General features: G+C 40.3%; 1 protein-coding gene across 1 annotated transcript; it reads right to left on the reverse strand.

Moving 5' to 3' along the window:
• Positions 1-296: 296 nt before the first annotated feature.
• LOC123974044 (lactase-phlorizin hydrolase-like) lies at positions 297-13,443 on the reverse strand. The gene is made up of 19 exons (XM_046054462.1): positions 13,344-13,443; positions 12,769-12,820; positions 11,356-11,915; positions 10,582-10,652; positions 9,794-9,871; positions 9,603-9,696; positions 8,581-8,665; positions 7,789-8,467; positions 7,047-7,695; positions 5,408-6,958; positions 5,034-5,302; positions 4,643-4,933; positions 4,351-4,549; positions 3,633-3,835; positions 3,393-3,499; positions 3,167-3,298; positions 2,795-3,018; positions 2,336-2,572; positions 297-526 (listed from the first exon to the last, which is right to left on the reverse strand). The coding sequence occupies exons 1-19, from the start codon at positions 13,441-13,443 to the stop codon at positions 297-299; spliced, it is 5,811 nt and encodes a 1,936-aa protein (XP_045910418.1).
• Positions 13,444-22,851: the final 9,408 nt, after the last annotated feature.

Raw genomic sequence — 22,851 nt, forward strand, 5'->3', positions numbered from 1 at the left:
TGGTGAGAAGATGCTATCATTTGTCATATTGATGCATTAAGCAAGTCATTAAATATTTCACTGGATTAAATGAAGTGAAAGACATAAGTCATTTAATTTGTGTTTTACTTTTAACGACATCTTCTGGGATTCACTGCAGTTTCCATTGCATTATAGAGATACATATATTTTATCTCTAACTTTATTAACACGCAGGACGCTTTATACAATTGTATTTATATGACTATGCAGCTCAGACGTTTACAGACAGTTCAGTGTGTGTTGGACGTCTATTACAGCTCTGCATGTACTTGCTATTAGAGCTTCCTCTCCATGTTTATAGATTCAACATGCAGTTTTTGGAATGTTTTTTTGTTGTTGTTTGCTTTAAAGAAGCAACAGGATGAACAGATAGCTCCAAATATTGCAACAATCAGTAGAGCGAATGTGGTGTTAAGTCCAGTCTCAGCATCACTGGCAGAGAGCTTCATTCCCAGGAAGCTCACAGTGTTGACAAGGGGAAGGGGTGTGATTGGTGCACTTGTTCCTGTGGAAAAGACACAGAGGATATCATATTCATTTTGAACCGATTGCTGACAGTAATTGTAAATCTAAACTATATTTCACGTCTTAAACGTGGGTACAAAATGTCATGCCCTGCTCCTGCAGTTAGGTCATGTGTTCAGTGTGCAACCACTTCCTGTTTTGTTTGAGTGACTCATCCAGTTTCAGGTCTTTGCCTGCCTCCGTGTATTGTGTAATTACCTGTCCCTGCCCTAATGTGCTCCACCTGTGCCTCATTGTCTCCCCTGTCCTAAATACCCATTTCCCCTTTTTATCGGATGCCAGTTTGTCTTGATCTCTTGTGTCAGTGTCCTAGCGACTGTCTAGTGTTTGCCTTCTAGCGTGTGTTTCTACCTTAGCCTTCCCTTCTGACCTCGACTTCTGCCTTGTGATTTAGGATTCTGTTGCATGAGATTGAGATTTGGACTCTGTTCAATAAATCTGTTATTTGTGAACCATCTGGAGTCGTGTCTCATGAGTCCTTTACCACTGTGTCTTTGCCACTGATACTAACAAAATCCACTAGTCCACAAAATCTAGTCTGTAGATTTATCCTAAATTCACCAAAAGTTAGCATTAGACAATGCCTCATTTGTATAAAAATTGTCTTAATGTAAGTAACCAAGTGGGAAAGTTTCATGATATTTATTAGTTAATTGTTTTTACCCTATTCATCTGCAGTTTCTTGCAAAATATGAAATTTTACAATACTTATCTTTAACGGCTGTTTTCTCAAAACCTTTCTCCCACAGTAGCACTTACACACACCAAACCTTACAGTTTTATTTGTTTCTTTATTCTGAAGGTTTTTACCGAGGAGTTTGTTCCTATGTCATTCATAGCCTGATTTATATAACATTTTATTCCTAAAAACAAGTCAAAAATTGATTAAAAAGGCTCAAAAAAGGTTAGAAAAAGGCGCCCCCTCACACTTCTGGTCTACTGGATCTAGCACAAATTGTGAGAGTGTTATCTTATCCTCTAACTCTAAAATGTCTCACTGTTAGTTTGGACCTTGACAAAGGTGGGGTTATTGTACATTACATAGTAGTGATATAATGAGCGTATGACGTTGAATTCCTTCGCACAGATCCGTATCACTCCGTGACAAACAGGGTTCGAGTTCAATCTGCGCTTCGTGGGCGTCTCACGCCCCATTTACACCTGGTATTAAATTGCGATCTGATCCCGATCTGATCGGCTACAGATCGGATTTAATGAGCGAGAGAGAGAGAGATAAATCATTGCTTATTTCGTCATTCAAAATTTGCCTCTCAGACACACACACACAGCAGTCAACTACTTGCCCCAGATGTCTGCGATATTGCAACAAAGTTTAAAAGACTATTGCTCAAGGAGACGCAATCCCGCCCTTTCTGGTAGGTATAATATTGAAGTGTTATTATTTTATGCACTGCTGGCCGCCCGCACACAGTAGCAAGCATATTATCATATAGGTTCAAGTTGCCAAAGTCAATCTACTGACGCTGGACAGTTTGGCTGCACAACAAAGGGCATCGTGCAAATAGAGATAAATAAATACTTTATAAATAAAGTAAATAAATACTAATAATTCTAGCCTTGTATGTTGTCGTCATGCGCTATGTAGCCTGGTGGGTCTACTTTCTGTATTCACAAAGAAATGTCTGTTGATGAAATAAAGTCAAATTGTAGTGCGTCTGTTAGCCTACTTTATTTTTGCCACACTTGGTAGCCGTTTTATAAAAGCAATAGCTCACTTCAGGCCGTGATATACGCTGTGGGGTGTAATTGTGTTAATTGAGCAACTTACCTTCAGGCATGGGGTTCATGCACTCATGGGGTCCCAAGGTGGGGTCGGGAAATCCGTTGCAGTTGATGATTGTGGAGTAGAGGGCAACAGAAGTCTTGGCCACTCGAGGCAGTTTAGGGTCTGAGCGATTAACGTAGAAAAAGCCAAATCTCTCTGAAAAGCCAGTGGCCCACTCAAGGTTATCCATCAGTGTCCAAGCTGTGTAACCACGGATGTCCACATTATCTAGCAGGTAAGCTGGGACGAGAAAATGAACACCCTTAGGAATACAAATACACACTAAATTATTGTTTTATGAACTAGAAATTCAGTATCTTGGTTTGAACGTTATTCTGTGAAATTATGTGAACCATGGTACTGCATTCATTGAATAGAGCTACTTTACATGAGATATTCTAAAACTGTTAGGACTTTGAAAAATTGTCATAGAAAGACCAAATGGAAGTTGTGGTTTGATACCTTTCAGCAGCTGGTTGATGTATTTTTCATAGTAGTAGCTTCTAAAAGTATCATTTAGGTCAATAGGACCCCGCTCTGAGATGCCATTTTCTGTGATGATAATAGGTGGATTTCCATACTCCTCCTTAATGAAGTTTAATATTCTCCTGAATCCAAACGGTGAGACCTTCAGCCAGGATGAACCTGAATCCAGCCAGGTACGATCAGCAATAGTTCCCGCACCCCTAAGAACATCAAATCAGTGAAATCGTTTCACAAAAAGTCGGTAAAATAAAGCAGAGAAAAGAATTAGAAACATAATTTTCATCTAATGACCAGGTGATTACATGACTTGCTTCTCCCATTTGGTTAGGTACGTTGGTACTTGTTTACCTATCGGCATCATAGTGCTGAAGGTTTCCATACTCCACAGGGAATGCCAGGACAGTGGTATAATGGTTGAACCCAAAATAATCGTAGGTACCCTTAATCCTCTTAATCTCCTCAGATGTGAATTCAGGAAGCCTGGAGGAATTGTATTGAACTAATTAAATATACCTGATAAATGTAAAAGAAGTTTCCATAATTTCTCTTTTAGGCTTAAATGTTTATATAATACCTAGATTTTGACAAACCAGCAGCTAAGCTTCGCTCTCGAATGATGGTCTTCATCATGTTGCTGTAGTCGCCATTAAATACAGGATGGGCAAACCAGCCAATGTAGAACTGCACAAAGAGATGCAAAACTATTGCCCTACATGTCTATTGTAAAATGTGAAAGGAATGTGTAAACAAAAGAGGAATCTGCAATAATACCCATGAAAGTATTTCCTTTTGCCTTTGTTTGTTTTTAAAGTACCTGCAGCACACGTCTTGCAGCATCAATGTCCTCCTGCTTATAGGGATTTCTGGGTTCTGACCAGTCCGAGTTGATGGTAATTGAGATAATTCCTTTCTGTGCGGCTCGATACTTGTCATTGTAGAGATGCCAGGCCTCAGCATGAGCTTTAAGCAGGTTGTGACCCACAATGTAGGGCAGAGTCCCCGGTCGGAAACTGATCCCTGGACACACACAAGGAGTAACACACATTTGATAGTCTATTTAGCTGTATGCTTTGGGGCCTTGTGGTTAGAAAGGTCAAGATTGAGGATTAGTTTACAGAAAACATAATGTTTCAAAACACTCTGTTTTGAGACAGATTCTAATCTTTACCATAGCCATAATTTTAGTTCAGTCAGGACAACGTTCATCAAAGACTGATATTGTGGAGTTATATTTGGCGGTATGGCTCTGTTCTGGGATCTCCCTGCCCAGAGCACACCTCTCTGCCCTTCCACGAACACACACATGCTGCTGAAAATGGCTGCTATCGCTGATATGCTGGAATGAGCAGAGCTTGACTTTTTCGCCTGCCTGACCTAACGCTGTGCTTGATTTCCTCAATTATCTTATCACTTGGTAGCATAACATGGTGTGCAGTGGCAGAGCAGCATTGTTTTCTTCATTTGACCAAACAAGTGAGCATACATTGGTGTGATGTAAAGTGTTAGATGAAGAACATTGGGTGAAAGCATACCTGGGGCAGCTGCTCCATAGCCATGGCCTATATTGGCTACATTGTACGGCTCATTAATGGTGATCCAGAATTTCACTTTGTGGCCAAGACGGCTAAAGATAAGGTCAGCATAATCCCTGAATTTGACGATAATAGTATCATTCTCCCAGCCCCCAATATCCTGCAGAGCTTGTGGAAGGTCCCAGTGGTAGAGAGTTATCTGACGGCAAAGGAAAAACAGCTAGCATTTACCGAATTTACCAACTTTCCATTGCAAATATTTGTTTGAGATGCTGCCAAGAATTACACTTACATGGGGTTGGATGTTTGCAGCAAGCAGTGCATCCACCAGCCTGTGGTAGTAGTTGAGTCCAGCCTCATTGATGTGCTTGGTGGTGCCATCAGGAAGCACCCTCGGCCAGGATATGGAGAAACGATAATGGGTCACCTTAAGTTGCTTCAATATAGCAACATCCTCTTCTACTTTATGGTAACTGTCGCAGGCTATGTCCCCATTGTCATCATTAAACACTCGGAGAGGAGTGTGAGCAAACTTGTCCCAGATGCTGAGACCTTTTCCATCTGCTCTCCATCCCCCTTCAATCTGGAGACAGTAAATGTCAAATAGATGAAGAACTGAGTAAGGAATATATACACAATTCCCATACCTGGCATTAATGAAGGGGCTTCATCTAACCACTTACCTGGTATGATGCTGTTGCAGTACTCCAGATGAAATCTTTGCGGAAATGTCCATGAAGTAGCTTCTCATCATCTGGTGTAGGAAAACCATTGTCCTTTATGACTTGGTAGTAGAAATGAGCTGAGTACTTTGGTGTCCTCGGCCGGTTGGGGTTAGTGAAGTCTACATGGTGTAAACCGTATCCAACTTTGTACCCATTAAGCCACTCAAAAGAATCCATTAGAGATGTTGCTATGTATCCTTTCACCTTCACACCATCAATATCAAAAGCTGTTATTAAAACATACATGCACAAATAAACAATCAAGATTAAAAATCTAAACAGTTCTGGCAATCATTAATATGTATTTTAAAAATGTATGTATGTCAGTGCACCTTTAAGAACCTCATCAATATAGGTCTTGTAATAAAATACTCTGGCAGAGTCATCCCAAGTTGTCTTTGATTCTGTAGCAACTCCATTCTCAGTGATGTAAATATCGGGATCTCCGTACTCCTCCTTGATCCAGTTGAGGAGCCTTCTCAAACCCCATGCTACGGCTCTCTGGTTACTGATGGCAGTAGTTGATGAATCATCTTCCTCTGCTTCTGACAAGTCACGGTCATAATCATAAGATTGGGGAGTAAGTCTCAATGTAGCATGGCGTGCAATCTTTGTAGTGTAATGATTTACACAGAACATGTCAGCAGTTCCCTTGATGAAACTCTTTTCTTCTTCAGTGAAGGACGGTAGTCTTGTCTCTGAAAGGCCTTGGAGTTCACTTTTGTTTCCAACTTGCCACTTCATTGCATCAGGATAGTCTCCATTCTTGAAAATGGGGTGTGCAAACCAACCCAGTTGGAACTGCATGGCACGGTCAGCAGCCACCACTTCACGGGGAACATTAACATCTTTAGGTTCAATCCAATCAGCATTGAGCGCAATGGACACTCGACCACCTTGCGATTTGCGATACTTATCACCATATGTGTGGTAAGCCTTGGCATGTGCTTTTATAAGGTTGTGTGCAACTCTGTATGGTGCAACTCCTGGATTTCTAACATTCGGTGGGATCTGTCCAAGTCCATACCCTGACCATGCAATTGTGTGAGGCTGGTTAAAGGTCATCCAAAATTTCACTCTGTCACCGAAGGTGGCAAAGCAAAAGTCGCAAAAGTAATTAAAAATGTTAATCATATCTACATTGTCCCAGCCACCAAGGTTTTGCAAAGCTTGAGGGAGGTCCCAGTGGTAGAGTGTCACCATAGGAGTGATGTTATATGCTAAAAGGCCATCAATGAGTCTATTGTAGTAGTCAACACCTTTCTGGTTCAAAGAGGTACTCCGACCATCAGGAAAGATCCTTGACCAGGACAAAGAGAATCTGTATGATTTAACCCTTAGAGCTCGCAGCATGTAGAGGTCTTCTTCAAGTCTGGTGTAGCTGTCGCAGGCCACATCTCCATTGACATTACCAGGAATACTGCCAGGTTTATGGGTGAATGTATCCCAGACACTGGGCCCCTTCCCATCAGCATTCCAGCCACCTTCAATCTGGTAAGCTGAAGACGATACCCCCCAACTGAAACCTTGTGGGAAAGTGCCATAGTGGTACACCTTTCTCTGGAATTTTGACTGGTGTGAGAATTTCTCCCAGACAACCTTTGATTTAGATGGAACCTCTGAGGGTGATAAAGCAGTTGGACGGGGGGTAAATTGCATCTCTGCCACTTTAAACACATCTCTTTTGTGTGAACCAAAGCCATTTAGCTTGATAACCTGAGAGTAGAAGTATGCAGATTGCTTTGGGCTTCTTGGCCTGTCTGCATCTTCAAAGTTGACATGGTGAAGACCAAATCTTTGGCTGTAGCCTTGTTTTCCCTCAAATCCATCCATGAGAGACTGCACTGTGAATCGCTGCACATCAACCCCATCTAAGAACATTGCTACAAAATGGACACAGAAACCATTAAAGTTGAAATTACTTCAACACTGTGCAAAAGGTGGTTTCCTATAAGAGAAATTCTTACTAACCTTTCAGGGCCTCATTGATGTAACTCTTCATGTACTCTATTCTACTGATGTCATTGAGAGTCTCTCCTCTGTACTGAGTAGGCATACCGTTCCCAGTTATGTGGATAGGCACTTTGGTAACATTCAAGTACTCTGTGGAAATGTAGTTTAGAAGTCTTCTAAGTCCCCAGGGTGTAGAATAGATCCAGTCAGATGCTGTAGAGGACCATGATGGGTCCACATGTGCCTGGTAGTCGCCCACCCCCTGAGGACCAGGGGTGCAGCCACCATCACTGTTATTAACCAACCGGGAAGTATAGTGGTTTAATCCCAAAAAGTCAGCTGTACCACGGATCCTCTGGCTCTCTTCAGCTGTGAAAACTGGAAGTCTTGCAGACTCAGAATGGGGACACTTATTTCTTTTCTGTTCTATCTGAGTCTTGAGTGTTGCAGGATAATCCCCATCTACAAATATGGGATGTGCAAACCAGCCCAGCATGAACTGCAGATAGCGATCTGCAGCAACTATGTCTTCAGGTCTGGAGGGGTCCATGGGCTCAGCCCAGTCAGAGTTCAATGCAATGCCCACTTTCCCTCCTTGTGTCAACCTGTACTTGTCATTGTAGACATGCCAGGCTTCAGCATGGGACTTCAGCATATTGTGAGTGGCCTGCACCAATAAAAGAAAAGGGTGTGGTAAATATATACGAATGGCTGTGTATCAGCATGTATTTACAGAATATATTCATAATATTGCCATCACCTTATAGGAGGCAACCACGTAGTCTTTTAATCCAGGGGCATGCTCACCAGTGCCATACCCAGCATGGCTTACCACCCAGGGGCTACTAAATGTGTTCCAGGTCTTGACCCTGTCTCCAAACCTGGAGAAGCAGAAGTCTGCATAGTCCTTGAAGGCTTCAACAATGGAAGCGTTGGTCCATCCACCATAGTCCTGGAGGGCCTGGGGCAGATCCCAGTGGTAGAGAGTGACAACAGGTTGTATGCCAGAGTCAATAAGAGCATTGATCAGCTTATCATAGTAGAGGGACCCTTTCTCTGATTGACTGGCCCGGTGGCCTGAGGGAAAAATACGGGACCAGGAGATGGAAAACTGGTAGGTGTTGACATGAAGACCTCGCAGGAGGTAGACATCATAATCAACCTTGTGGTAACTGTCACAAGCCAGATCAGCTGTGTGATTGTCAAAAACCTTGTTTTCATGACCAAAACGGTCCCAAATGGTTTCTCCCTTCCCATCTTCTAACCAACCACCTTCAACCTTAAAGGATTCACTGGAGGTGGCCCATTGGAAGCCTGGGGGGAATGATTCGTTGAGGAAAAGATCTCGTTCTGTTGTCGTCTGGGCCCCAAACTTATTCCACACATTCTGATAACTATTTCTAAATGCTGTAATTCCATTGTAGTCTGAAATACCACTACTGTTGGGAAAGAGAAGGACATAAAACAATGTAAACATACATGAAGCAAACGTACATATTAAACATATTAAGCTGTACTGAACTGTTCATTTCATTTCAACATAAACTGTTACCTGGTTAGGATGTCCTGCATGTCCATCTTATGCAAAATATCCATCATGTCACATCCCACAATATCCAGGTCATTGTTGTTCAAGACTGTGATGCATGCAAGAGAAAGTAACAGTTATCTGATCGACATTGATGAAATATACAGGTAAAAATATTCCTTTTTGTTATATAGCTAAATGTTAACATCAACTTGCTAACATGCTGACAATGACAATGCTAACATGTTGATGCTAAGAAGGTTCAACATCTTAGTATCGCATGTTAACACGCTAACATTTGCTAATTAGCACTAAACACAACATACTGCTAAGGCTAATGGGAATATCATTAGTTTGGCAGGCATTTGATCATAAAATATAAAGTAGGTTATGAGACAAAATTACATTTTGATCAAAATGGCATGCCAATGCCAATCTATCCAATAGTCCAAGATATTTCACTCAAAAAACACAAATCACTCAAATGGCAACCTCATGGTGGCGCTAGAGGGAAAGTAAGGGAATCACCAATTTCAGTAGGATACATCCTCTGGATACCATTAAATGTTTGTACAAAATTTCATGTCAGTCTAAGCAATAGTTGTGTGATATTTCAGATACAACAATAACAACATCAGCTTTAAATCCTACATTCTTCACAAATTAACGTTAAAAATTTCTTTCCACAGTCAAGTGGATTTGACTGTTTACATTAAACAGTATTGCCTGCTAAACACATTAAGTTGTGTTTTATGGATTAACTTATAAATACAAAAGTAAGTCCTATGGCTGTGCTCCACCATCCCTGTGATTTTCCTTGTAAAACTTCACTGGACCACAGCAAGAAGAATTTTAACTAATCACTGCCACATGATAAAACTCCCAATAAAATTAAATGATATTGCAATTTACAACAGGCTAGCCTTGATGAGGTTGTTAAATATGATGTTAAACACAGAAAATGAGATAACAAGGCAAAAAAATACAGAAACTACTAACCACCATGCTGCAAAAAGTGACAATAAGTCAGCTGTAATGACATTTACCTTGTAGGAAATGGCCAAGTAGCTGGAATTGACTGTAGGAGCAACTATCAACAGTCACCTTGTATATCAGGATTGGCAAATTGCCACTGGACATCTACAGCATAACATAAAATGCATGTGGCTGCAGTGTGATAGTAATACAGAATACGAAATGCAAAGTGAAAAGAAATACATTTTAATATTTACTGTACCTGCAAGCTGCTCAGAATCTTTTCAAAGTCTGATGCAGAGGCACAGTTATATTCAATGTGCACTGACAAGAAATCCATCTGTAAAATAGGAGATAGAGCACAGTATGCCATCACACTCAAGTCAGCTGTAGTACCCTGCGTAGAGCAAGCACAGGCACTTGAAGGAGTAAAAGAGCTGTGGTGGCCTCTGCCAGTCAGAGGAGGAGGCGTGTGTTAGCGAAACAGAGGGTAAGCATGGATTATCACTTCAACAGGCTGTTTCTCTTCTGCAAGAACAAATTAAAGGAACTCTCATTAATTTTTTTTTAAATTAACCATTCGCGTGTTTTAAACCAAAAAATGTTTGATTTTTAACAAAGCACTGGTCCAAAGCACATTGCCTTGTTGTTTGCATTCAGACCCCATAAATGTGTGTGAAAAATGTTCATAGGTCTCTCTGCAATTTGAGTGCCTTCAGTGAAACTCCTAAATCCAAATATGTATAGTAGATAGTCAAAAATATAGCCTGAGTATAAGCCAAAAAAGTATATATGTATGTATAAGTGTATTGCTTAACACATTTTACTTACATTAATACAGAATTGAAAATTGACATAATGTCCACAAAAGTGATGGTAAAACTTTCCATAAATATAATATTGAAATTTATTTTTATGTTGCTTTTTTACTATTTTCAAATGGTTTTCTTTTGGAGCTTAAATGCAATAGCACCAAAACTTTATTATATAAAGCAAGATGAAGTTGTTTAGAAGATACGTATGAATAAAAGAATAGAAGATGCAGCTTACTGTAGTTAAACCTTTGATCTGGGGAAGAACTTCAACATCACTAGCTCTCAACCCAATTGACAGACGTCTCCCTGTGAATGTAAAGGCACATAAAATACATATAATACGTAAACATTTCCACCAACTGAGGAATGTGTGGCAGACTTCAGTTTGTTTTCAGCTGAGCATAAATAGACCTTTTTTTACTGTGGATATTTTGACAAACCATAGGTGTGAATAATAAAATGATCGCTGAATTCCATTTAACTGCATCAATTTAAGGGTCCTATTGGCTCCAGCCCCCCCATGATCCTGTACACAGGAAAAGCGGTTGACTATGCGTGAGTGAGTGAGTGAGTGAGTGAGTTTAAGTGTCCTATGTTTTTTTTGGTGCATGCTGTCTGAGAAGTCACAACGTTGGCTGGGACAAGGGCCTATTGGCCACAGCTCTACAGTGATGTGTGCATAGTTCTTTTATTGATCTCACCTGTATTGATTATTGAGAAACACATGATAATCTACACTTCATCTTTGCCATCTCGATTTGAGTTGAAGGGTTTCAGTCAAGTAATCATTTTACAAGTTATTTCTCAATACATACTAAAAAGACAATACATGACTTAACATATTAATGCTTAAATATTTAATTTATATTTTAAATGATTAAGGGTGACAACAAATAATTCTTGTTCAATCTAGCTATTAAAACACAGTAACAAATGACCAATCCTGAAAAGGGGAACTATGTCAATAAATCAAATCTTTAAAAATCTCCTCCTTTTCTGTCTTACTTACCTTTGTCTGGAAACTGTTGATGGTAGAGCTGGTAAATGTTCTCGCTGAGTTGGAGTACATTTTGCAGAGGACTGGGAGCACCTGCAGGCTGCCCATCATGCCAAACTTCATCCAAGTCACTCATTGTAACCCATGAGTCTGCCAGGGCTCCAAACTCCTGGAAGGCAAACTCAGCATACTGCTGAAACAGCTCTACCAGCTCCTTGCTCTCCCAGCCTCCATACCTTGATCTCAGAACTTCTGGCACTGTGGATCCATGAAGGACGACCAGAGGCTGAAGGCCCACCTCCAGCAGCTGTTTCAACAGGGTCTGGTAACAGGTAACCACAGCCTGCTGAGGCTGGCTAGGGAGGCCTGTAGGCAGGAGCTGAGCCCATGACAGCGGCACTTTGAAGTGAGTCACCCCTCTGCTCTGGAGGTACTTAAAGTACTGGTTAGAGCCTGGAGGTATGGCATGGCTGCAGTCAAAGGCATCATTCACTGCACTGCTTGGGCTTCTCACCAGCTGCTTTGTTAGAGGGCCTGCAACAAGCATGAAGTCCTCCTGCCCATTTAGATCACTGCTCCGGCACCCATACGGACAAAAAACATACAGACACACAACCCAAAATAGATACTTCATTGTGGCTTGCAAAGGATGGACTGCTATTATCCACTCAAAGCCAAGCTCTTTAAAGAAATACTGTTGTCTCATTATTACACTGTTAAACAATTAAGATCAATATCACATCCAAGCGGTGCAAATTACAGTGTTTTATTGCAGCTGTGTGATACGGTCAGAAAGACTCTGGACTCACACATGTCAGGTCCCTCTCTTGTACTCATGTTTGAAGACCATAAAATATGTAGTCGCGAAATGCAGTTTTTTTTTTCATTAGGAACCTACCGGTGCCCCTCTGAATTGATTCTACACTTCAACAAACCTAGTGAGGGAAAAACAGAGTGACACTGATGCTTGTATGTTGTTCTTCAAATGAGTAAATGTAATGAAATATAATGTAATTGCAGTGGTGTGTTTCTCTCACCAGCTATATTTCTCTTGTTAATTTCAGACCAACTCAAGTAAGTGGCAGCTATCACAGTATCCACTATAAGCTATCAACTGACCCACTCTTGTATGTAGTGTATGTATGCAGAATGAGTGTGGAAATATAAGAAAATGGAATAAATAAAAGAATAAATAAGTACATTTTAAAAAAGTGGAAATATAAAGACAAGTAACAACACATAAAAGAATAATATCAGGTTGACATGCTAATTCCTCTTTATACTAGGCCTATGAGGACTATAAGAACAAACAATTTTGGAAGTGTTGTTTTGTAGTTAAAATTTATGGTTGTTGGTTTTTGTTCCACTGACACAGCATTTGTTAAGGTAATGAGATTTATTACTGGCTATATAACACTTACTCACGCTGTATCTTGAATGCCCAAAGAAGTAGAGGTGATTGCATCCATGTAGAGTGCTGCAAACAAGAAGCATTGTTGTCTGTAAAAGACATTAGATAATGAACACACGAAAACCTCCCCATACATACACATAACCCTTTTCATGACAGCTGAGTTTTGTTTAGTTCATTTAGATTTGTTGCACACTTAAATGTGATTAAGGCCGAGTCTGTACCTGGTTACATTAATGGGCGATTCATACCAACAATGTCTTCCAGCTCCTTGTAGGATGTATGATGATGTTCCCCTTTCAGTCGATCATACAGGGATCCATGTATAGTCTGTACAGATGTGCTGCACATTTCCAGAGGGGTTGGCATGAATATATGACCTGCTGTGCATTTGTGTTATTCCATGCTGATTACAAGTTTATGATAGGACCCCTGCATACAGCAATGTTAATTATAAAACTCTGGTCTGACTGAAAGTTCAAGCTTGTAAACAGTGCTATTTTAAAAAGTTAGCCATCCAGTGGTACCTCCAGAGCAGAGGGGTGACTCACTTCAAAGTGCCGCTGTCATGGGCTCAGCTCCTGCCTACAGGCCTTCCCAGCCAGCCTCAGCAGGCTGTGGTTACCTGTTACCAGACCCTGCTGAAACAGCTGCTGGAGGTGGGCCTTCAGCCTCTGGTCGTCCTTCATGGATCCACAGTGCCAGAAGTTCTGAGATCAAGAAATGTAGGGTGGGAGAGCAAGGAGCTGGTAGAGATGTTTCAGCAGTATGCTGAGTTTTGTTTGGAGAGTTTGGAGAGCTGGCAGAGACCTGAGTGAGCCTGAAGCAATGAAGTAATTGGGGCGGCTGTGGCTTAGGAGGTAGAGCGGGTTGACCGTTAATTGGAAGGTCGGCGGTTCGATCCCTGGCTCCCTGGTTGCGTGTCGAAGTGTCCTTGGGCAAGATACTGAACCCCGATTTGCCCCGCCAGTGTATGAATGTGTGTGAATGTTAGTTTCCGTTTGAGCACTTAGGCTCAGTGTAAAAGGCTACTGTAAAAGCGCTTTGAGTGGTCGAAAAGACTAGAAAAGCGCTATACAAGTACGGAGCATTGAAGCAACAGTATTTATGAGTTGGGAGTGAGCAGCTTGGATGAGCTGGGGGATGCTGAGCATCTCAAAGTCTTGCACACACCAGTGTCTTCTGATACCACCACCAACTGTTTCCAAGGAGAGGTAGGAGATCAATATTTTATTGCATTATGTGCTGAGCTTGGATAACATAATTGGACAGTTGCAGCTTGTAGCTGCAAATGGTAAAAATATTAACCAGAAACAAAGAGAACTGTCTGGTCAACCTCTTATTGTTCCCTTTAATTTTTCCATTAAGTAGCTTGAAATAAAAACAAACAATTCCCACACTGTATGATGTACATAACAGTCTGCTTGTAACTTTACAAATATTCAAATGCAAGAAACATGAATGGTCCTGCAGGATTACAGAGGTTAATTGCAAAAGACAGACAGTAGCAAAATGTTTGGGATAGTTTTTATTGGAAGTTAGATCGATACTTACTCGGGTTTGATGGATGATACATTAAGAACAGGGATTCTTGTTATTTTTAACACTGACACCAATTACATCCTGTCAGCCTGTATTATTTCCCACCATGACTGTATTGGGAGCAGATTATTTACTCTGTCTTGTAATCACATTTTGGAGGCAATCTTTCTTATCTTCTGTTGTAGTTGTCCAGCTTTATTAGATGTACAGTAATTATGGCGGTGCTAGATGAGATAATGGTTTCCATATCTGTTCACGGCATGTGCCAAAGTTCATGATAAGGGAATAGAGTAATGCGGGGGGAAGGATAGGTAAGAATATGATCTTTCTGTCTAATAGTGGAGGAAAGCTGCAGATTAATTACTAAAATAACACGTTATGTGTTGCAGATGAAGGAGTATCAGTTGCGGTAATTAAGTGAGTAAAGTCCCAATTATCTGTGACACTCAGCTACTTGTGAGATCACACTGTCACAATCAAGTGTTTTGGTATGTAGAAATGTATAAAGTTAACACTCTAGATAAAATCAGTCTTAACTGTCTTACTCTGGGAATTCTGTTTTATGCACTTGTATTAAACATAAATATATTTCCATGTAGGGAAACTGTGGAGACAAACCCATTCTCTTTAATGAGGTGAAAATCAACATCATTTGTCCTTATCAGTTCAGATACCAGAATCTTAGGTAAAAGGTTCTCTATAACGATCAATCAAGAGACACAAAAATAGAAACATAAATTGCTTTTGCTAGCTCACTAGGAACTATAAGCATGCTTCAAATTCATGCTTCAAATTCAAACACACATTCACATTTGTGAAGTAATGTGAAGTAGTCATATTCAGTCATTTATTAATTTAAAACCTTTACTTAATTATTTCATGTAATGAAAAATGTCATCATAGATTGTAATAGAACAATGTAGGATACATTATATCATCATTATATAATAAATTCTCATACTTTTACAGCACTGAGCAATGGAGACCAAAGCGTTCTTAGATTTGACATGGTGGACATATTCAGTCCAGCTGACACTATAGCCAAGAAGGATTTAATCACAATATATCCTGACCCACCTCTGTGAAAATTCTTATTTGTACATATGCCTGATACTATTTCTTCCATTCAGATACCACAAGGTGGATTATGATGCCTACCTCCTGCGAGGTCTTCATGTCAACACCTTCCAGTTTTCCATCTCCTGGTCCCGCATTTGCCAATCAGCAAAAGCGGGTCACTACTATGATAAGCTGGTCAATGCCCTCATTGACTCTGGCATACAACCTGTTGTCACTCTCCACCACTGGGATCTGGAATACTAAAGCAGACGGCGACAGGACTGGTTACGTTTAAGAGTCACTCCTCAAATGTTGCACCCTTTGTGGCAAAAATGTACATGCACATTAAAATTGCTATAAAATCATTATACATCAATATTCACTTAAACAACTTCTCCACTGCTCAAAAATACCAAACATTTAATAACTGCCAGGATTTTAACCCTTTAAATGCCAGTTTATTTATTTGAATTCTTTCATTATTTATTAAAAAAAACACAAACATCGAATTACTTTCCATAAAATAAATAGTAGGGGGATGGGACTTTGGTGGTTATTAGTGTCTTGGATATGTCAGAGATTAGCAACAAAATTTTATTGATTGCATTAGTATTTTTTATGTAGGGTCAAATACTGCTGTTAAATCCTCATACATCAATATTCTTTTCTGCTGTTTTCATAAATAACTCAAAGAACTTCAAACTTGCTCAAAACTACCAAACATTTAAGAGGTTTATTCACATACACAGAGCATTTGAGGCAAGGTGTGTCTGGCTGGCCATTGGAGCAGGATTTGGAATTGAGGTCCAGAGTCCGAGAGTTGCTGGCAGGCTTACCTGGCTGAAGCTTGCCCTTCAACAACAGTGATGGTGGCTGCACTTCTGGTCCTCAGGTGGTGGGGGCGACTTCCAGGCACATGTGGACCCTTTATGGTCTTCTACAGCTTCTGACTAGATCTATTCTAAACCCTGGGGACTTAGAAGGCTTCTAAACTACATTTACCGGTAAGCAGAGTATTTGAATGTTACCAAAGTTCCCATGCACATAACTGGGAATAGTATGCCTACTGAGTGCAAAGGAGAGACTCTCAATGACACCCATTGAGGAGAATAAATCAAGAATGAATATGTGAAAAGGATCAAAGGGACTCGAGATTAATTTGGCTTCAAACATTACACTTCAGGGTTGATTTGGGAAATCAGCAGGATTATGAAGGGAACAGGTAGACTGACATTTTAAATATGACACCTAGATGACTTGGGTGGAGCAGTGAACTTGACTGGCATCCACAGAACGCACAACTATGAAGACTACATTAAGCGGAAGCCCTGAATAACATAGTAATATTTTGTATGCTATTATCGTGAGCAACTGAACACCAAAACATTATCCAACAGTCTAATTAAGTCAAGTTTTTAAGGTATGTACATGCTAAATGTAGCCATTACTGTTGATATTTCAGCCCATGTTCTGGACATTCCTAATCTTTAATGGACAACTCTTAAGTGGCTACTTGGCTGCTTTTCTTTGTGAACCGCTCCAAACCCACTTGCATCCCTAAAAACTTGCTACGCCTCCATCATCACCGGCAAAGGTTTCCCAGACCCGGCCCTAGGGAAACATAATGCAAAGTCCACATATTCAAAAACAATGTAATCATTGTAGGTTTTAGGAGAGAAAACTTGCTCTAGATTCACATTCTGAAGAGTGGAAATAAGCTTGTAATAGCATGCAGAACATACATTATGAAAGCATTTCTTTTGTGTGTCTTGTGCATGTCTTTTAACTGCTACACCCACTGTGACCACACTAGAGTAGAAGTAGTAGTAGTCTTTGTATTTCCACTGGTAAGTGTACTTGGTATCATCTTTGTTGTTCAGCTCCTGAAAACAAGAAGGAAGTTAAATGGAGCAGCAGTGGAATTCTGGAAAGAAGTGAAATCTGACTAACACACATGACATTTTTGGCAGCTTCTCTGGGTCCAGGTCATGCACACCTGGGTAACTAATACACGAATGGCTGCCTATTTATGTATTGGAGAAACTGAAACTTGACATGGATTTTCAGAATCTTAAAACAATACAAAACAACTGTGTTGTTCCTCTATTTTGATTAGAGCTTTATTACAACTACCTTGACAACGACAATTTGCTGATAAGTCCAGAATGAAAGATTTTTACCAATATAAGATATTGAGCTTCTTATTGAGACCCTTCAAGATAATAGCAATATTTTAAGAATACAAAAACCAGATCAAACAGGGTTGTTGAAAATAAAAAAACATTTTAAAGGCTGTGAACTTAAATTAATAGGTAATGACATTTCGCCTCCTGAATATGGTTTTCTCATTGTAACATTATCTGATATAGGAACTTAACACAACTTTGGCTCAAAGACAAAAATTCAAATCAGCATTTGCAGTCATGCAGTTACTCCAGTCTATGTTTCATTTGAACAATTTCTGTGAAAAAAAAAACCTGTACATATTTGATTCAGGGGTGTGTCACCCGGTTTGTCGAGGTTATGTTGTGATCACTGTTACTTTAGTGTTTCCAGTGTTTGTTTTGTGAAATAAAGACTATTCCTTGTAATGTTTTTAGACTCTTGTGTCACTGTCAGCTAATGACCCCTGGATGGCGCCAGTAAATCATTGTGGCCACTGGCTGTGCCGCTGCTGTTGCTACAACATGCAACAATTTCTCCTTTGTCAAATACTTATATTTTATATATATATATATATATATTAAATATATTTAATATATATTATTTAATATCTAACCAAGAAAAAATTAAAGTATGAATTGAAGAAGGTAAATCAAGATACCAATTTAAAGATCATGCCTTTCAGCAGAGTGTCCATTCACTATTTTTCATATGTACACAGCTCTTGTCTGACCAACGACTACCGTCCTGATGAGGAATACATTTAATTAGAGGGTTTATAGAGGTCTGACATTATAACCTGTTTCGTGCTGATGCAATGCTTACAGAATTTCCCAATGGGACTAATAAATCACTTTATTTATCCATTTGATAGCTTGTGGGTATATAATCAGTCTTAAACTGCTGGGCAGTCAGCAGCTACACTGAGGTAATTTGAATTCTGAGTGCCTTGCTTGAGGGCCCCTCAATAGTAGTTCTTAAAGAGAGGGAAGGGTATTTTATTTTACCTCAGCTTTTCACAGTACTAGCTTGTGTTGTCTGGGGATTTGAACCATTCACTATCAGGACACACCCACACCTCTAGCTTTGGCTGCCACCAAAAAACCCTCACAGCCTGGAGCAGCCAGTCCGACATGCACACACATGTTTCTCCCACTCAATAACATGGTCCACACAACCAGGTCTTCCCTGACTCGCAGGGCAAATACTCATCTTCACTGCACTCCTGCCTCGATACTTAGGTCTTCTCAACAGGATGTACGCATTAACTCACGTTGGGTGTCTGTTCCACGTGCTCTTTCCTGCTTGCTCCTCACAGTCTGATCACCAAGGGTTCTGTTCAATATGTGAAACCCCCCGAGTGTGTCAGGATGGGGTATGAGTCAGACTGAAAGAAAACATATTCACTCATGGTGTCATGAAATGTTTTTAGGTCAAGCTCATTAAGTTCCATAAAAGTTTGATGACTTGCACATGTACGAGCACTTGCCAATCTGTGAGCTATACACACTCACATTGGTATACACAAACATTGTAAAGACTGAGGAAGTGTAACTTATGAAACATTAAAAAACTTCAACTTGGTAATTCAATCACTGAAATCCAGTTTCAGCAGCAGCAGCATTACAATTTGGATGTGTGTGTGTGTGTGTGTGTGTGTGTGTGTGTGTGTGTGTGATTGTGCATACACACATCTGTCAGTCTGACAATAGCGTTTCCACACAGCCATCCAACTCATATGCACCTAAAAAGGAGGACACAACCTTGAAATGGCAAAATACTTTTTCAACAAGGAACATCTGTCTTGCTATATTATATTTATACAGTAGAATTATGAAGCGCTTTCATTACTGAAGCTCAGAGTCAACCATTAAGTGGAAAATACCTTTTCAATCTGCTCAAATAAATATAACAAAGGACATCAGTCTAACACAGGTGAGAGTGAACATATTGTTATAGCTTGCCCTACCACCTGAGTCAGTAGTTGGGGATGTAGTCAGATTCACATCAGATAAAGTCATAACCTCTTACGGAAAATGACTAATTTACATAACATTCCAATTTTATCTTGAATCACAATAGATGTCATAGATGCCTTTGGCCCCTCAAGACACTTGCTCCTCATCTGTGTCCATGACAACCTTCTACGCAGACAAACAAACATAAGCACTGTACCGCACACCTGCTGCTCTGCACAACCTCTCCATACCGTATGTGGCATTGGCACAAACATGAGACTTGATGTTGTGCTGTTGCTTTAATCAAATGCTTGCTGGGTGGAAGTGTCCCCTTTGTGTCATGGAGGCAGAGTGATGGTGATTGCAAACTGCTGCATGCCATCTTTGCTCCCCAGTAGGCTTTCTGCTTTTATGAGCACACGATGGAACAGTTACTCTCATCAAGAGTTTTCCGAAGCAAAGAAAAAAGTGAAAACTTTGCTCTTTGTTTTTGCGATATATTCTGGTTGCGTACTTACATTTTACACTTAGATTTTGAGCTTTTTTTCTGATATTCTTGTCCAGTCTGACACACAGTGAGTGCTTAAATTACACTTTGCAAAAGCAAAAACCATTTTCTTGAGAAAAGAGGGAGTGTTTTCCACTCTTTCTCTCTTTCCAGGAAAGAGGCCGAGATCTTCCTTGTTGAAATTCTAGACCAGGAAAACATTATTGTTAAAGAATCGTGTGGGATGGGACGCTGGAATTGGAGCCTCCCAAAATGGAGGGGGGATATTTTCATTCCAATAATAGCAATGTGATACTTTAAGAATGTTTCCAGCTGAGCCAAGGCTGTTGGAGCCAGCACCTTCTGCAACACAGATCTTGAGGTTATACCGGGTGTCATTCTTTTAAAGCACAAGTTTAGCAAAATACAGGAAAATACAGGGTGAAAACTACTGAAAAAAAGTTACCTAACACCCTGCAAATCATTTCTACCTTCAGTCCCTGCGAATCAAAACATAAACAAAGCCTGTCATTGGGTGACTGTGTAAACATACTCATGCATCTGTAAAGAATAAGAGCAATAAATGGTGGTTGGGTGTTGTTGTGTCTGCTTCCCGTGGCAACCTTAGATGTGGAAATCCAGGTTGGTGAACATGTTGCTGTGTGTTAGTTTTATGAGTTCTAATTAGTGAAGCTTATGGTCTCTCTCTCTCTCTCTCTCTCTCTCACACACACACACACACACACCATACACACAAGCAGGCACTTACATGAACACACTGCCCTTGTAAAAGAAAGTCAGTTGCTTCCTTGTGTTGGGCGGTGTCTTTTTTAAAGCTTTAATTTTGCCTGGCCAATGTAATGACTGCTTTTAGCAAGGTTTAGCGCAAATACTGTGTATTTGAATCACCATATTAATTAATTAATTAGTCATTTAGCTGATGCTTTTATCCAAAGCGTCTTACAATTGCTATACATATGACAAATGACAAAGGTCGCACTCCTCTGGAGCAACCAGGGGTTAAGTGTCTTGCTCAGAGACACATTGGTGGATGTGTCACAGTGGACTTGAACCCGTCTGCACATAAACAACAAGAAATGTCAGTACAAAAATGCTGTGTTGTATGTTTAAAGTAGTTTTAGAAACAGTGTAGCATTACATAGTTTGTCCGCTACAAATCAGTGACAAGTTTAGTAAAAAAAAAAAACACTTTATATCTTATTATATATATAAGTATCAAATGAAGATATTAGTATTAGCCTCAAAAATTCCAAATCAATTAGGCTGCAGTATAGATATGCAAAATTGCTGTAAAGAATTTACTGTGGGAAAAGAGCCAGCGGACTATATCTGTAATAGACACATGTTAGTTTTGAAGAAGGCCTCACTGACAGTACGGCCACAATTCATAAGATAGAGTCTAAGAAAACAGAACACCGTCGACTTCGGATGTAAAGACATCTGCCACCGAGATGTGAAGTGTTTAGCTACTAAATCAAACTGGAAAGAGTATGCACGTCAAGACCACTTAACTCAGGCCTGACACGCTCTGGTTTGGATAAGGAGATAAAACAGGTAACAGGCTGGTATCACATTTTAAGGGTACAGCACTTGTTTAATAGCCAGTTAGAGATTACTGCTGTGTTAGAAGTAAAATCTCCTGAGGGAAGCCTGCTAACCCTGTTTGATATCACCCTATGTTGTTATTGAAATCATTATCACAAATATTGCCTTTGACAGAATCAATTTCCTTGTTTTGTGCTCTGTGGTGCCATATCGGCTAAATGTTGCATTCTTCCTTTGCAATTCCACCTTCATAGGTCCCCGCACGAAATAAAGCAGGAATGGAAACTGGAGCAGGAAATTGAAAAGAGGGGTCCTGTTGTGTTGTGGAGACCGCTGTGCCTACTGCTATTTCCTCTGAACATGCCAGTCTCGTACACTCACCAGATGCATGTGTGCCCTTCTCACACATTCTCACAGTCCTTGAGGGGAAAATTCTGGTCAGACATGTAAAGCAATATTACCCATAACACTGTTGCTGTTTCAAAGATCGATTACAGTTTTTGTTGTTAGGGCGCTGACATGGCGGTAGTATGCCATTTGGCATCCTCAGCCCGTCTTGGCTCATTCTTCATGCAGCCCGGTTGGCTGTAGCACTTCAAAGGGCATGCGGCAGGATGGCACACAACAGCTGGCATACAGCTTGGTGTGTCTCTGTGGTTTACAGGCTGCTCACCAATGTTTACTGAGTGCCAAAGCCAGTTTAGAGTCTCTGCCAATTATAACACTTAGTTTTCAGAGGTGAAAAGAGAAATGTGAGTAACCACAGTCTGTTTTTGTTACCACAGTCTTCTCTTCTTTTGCCTTATGGGATATGAGCATACAGGGGGAGGCTGAAATAATAGGAGATGGAGATTGAAAGGGAAACATACGAGACTAGTTACAAACAACACATTGTAATTAACCCGATTTCAACTAATTAAAAATATACTTGAGATAATATGTCTTTTGAAAACATTTATTACTTCTCATTAAGCTTAAAAAACACTACTCATTAAAAATCCCAGTTGGGAGATAACAAACGCTCAGTTTCAACAGCACATTTGTCACCACAACGGAAGACAACCTTCATGTAATCAACTGACGGGCCATTATGTAACTGTAGGTGACATTTACACAAGTGTATGACTGTAGGTTACTGACAAGATCATTGCAAAGTCATTGTGTGCCTCCGCGCCCACAGAACAACCTCGTCTGGCAGGTTGGATTGTTTGAAAGTCCTAATTAAGTCTAGGCTGTCTGGTGTGCCACTGGTCTCCGGGAAACAATTAGCAACAGCCCCAACATGACAGGATGCAGTCCGCCGTTCTTCTGCTGGGTTCACT

The sequence above is a fragment of the Micropterus dolomieu genome, linkage group LG07, assembly GCF_021292245.1.
Source record: "Micropterus dolomieu isolate WLL.071019.BEF.003 ecotype Adirondacks linkage group LG07, ASM2129224v1, whole genome shotgun sequence".
NCBI lineage: Eukaryota > Metazoa > Chordata > Actinopteri > Centrarchiformes > Centrarchidae > Micropterus > Micropterus dolomieu.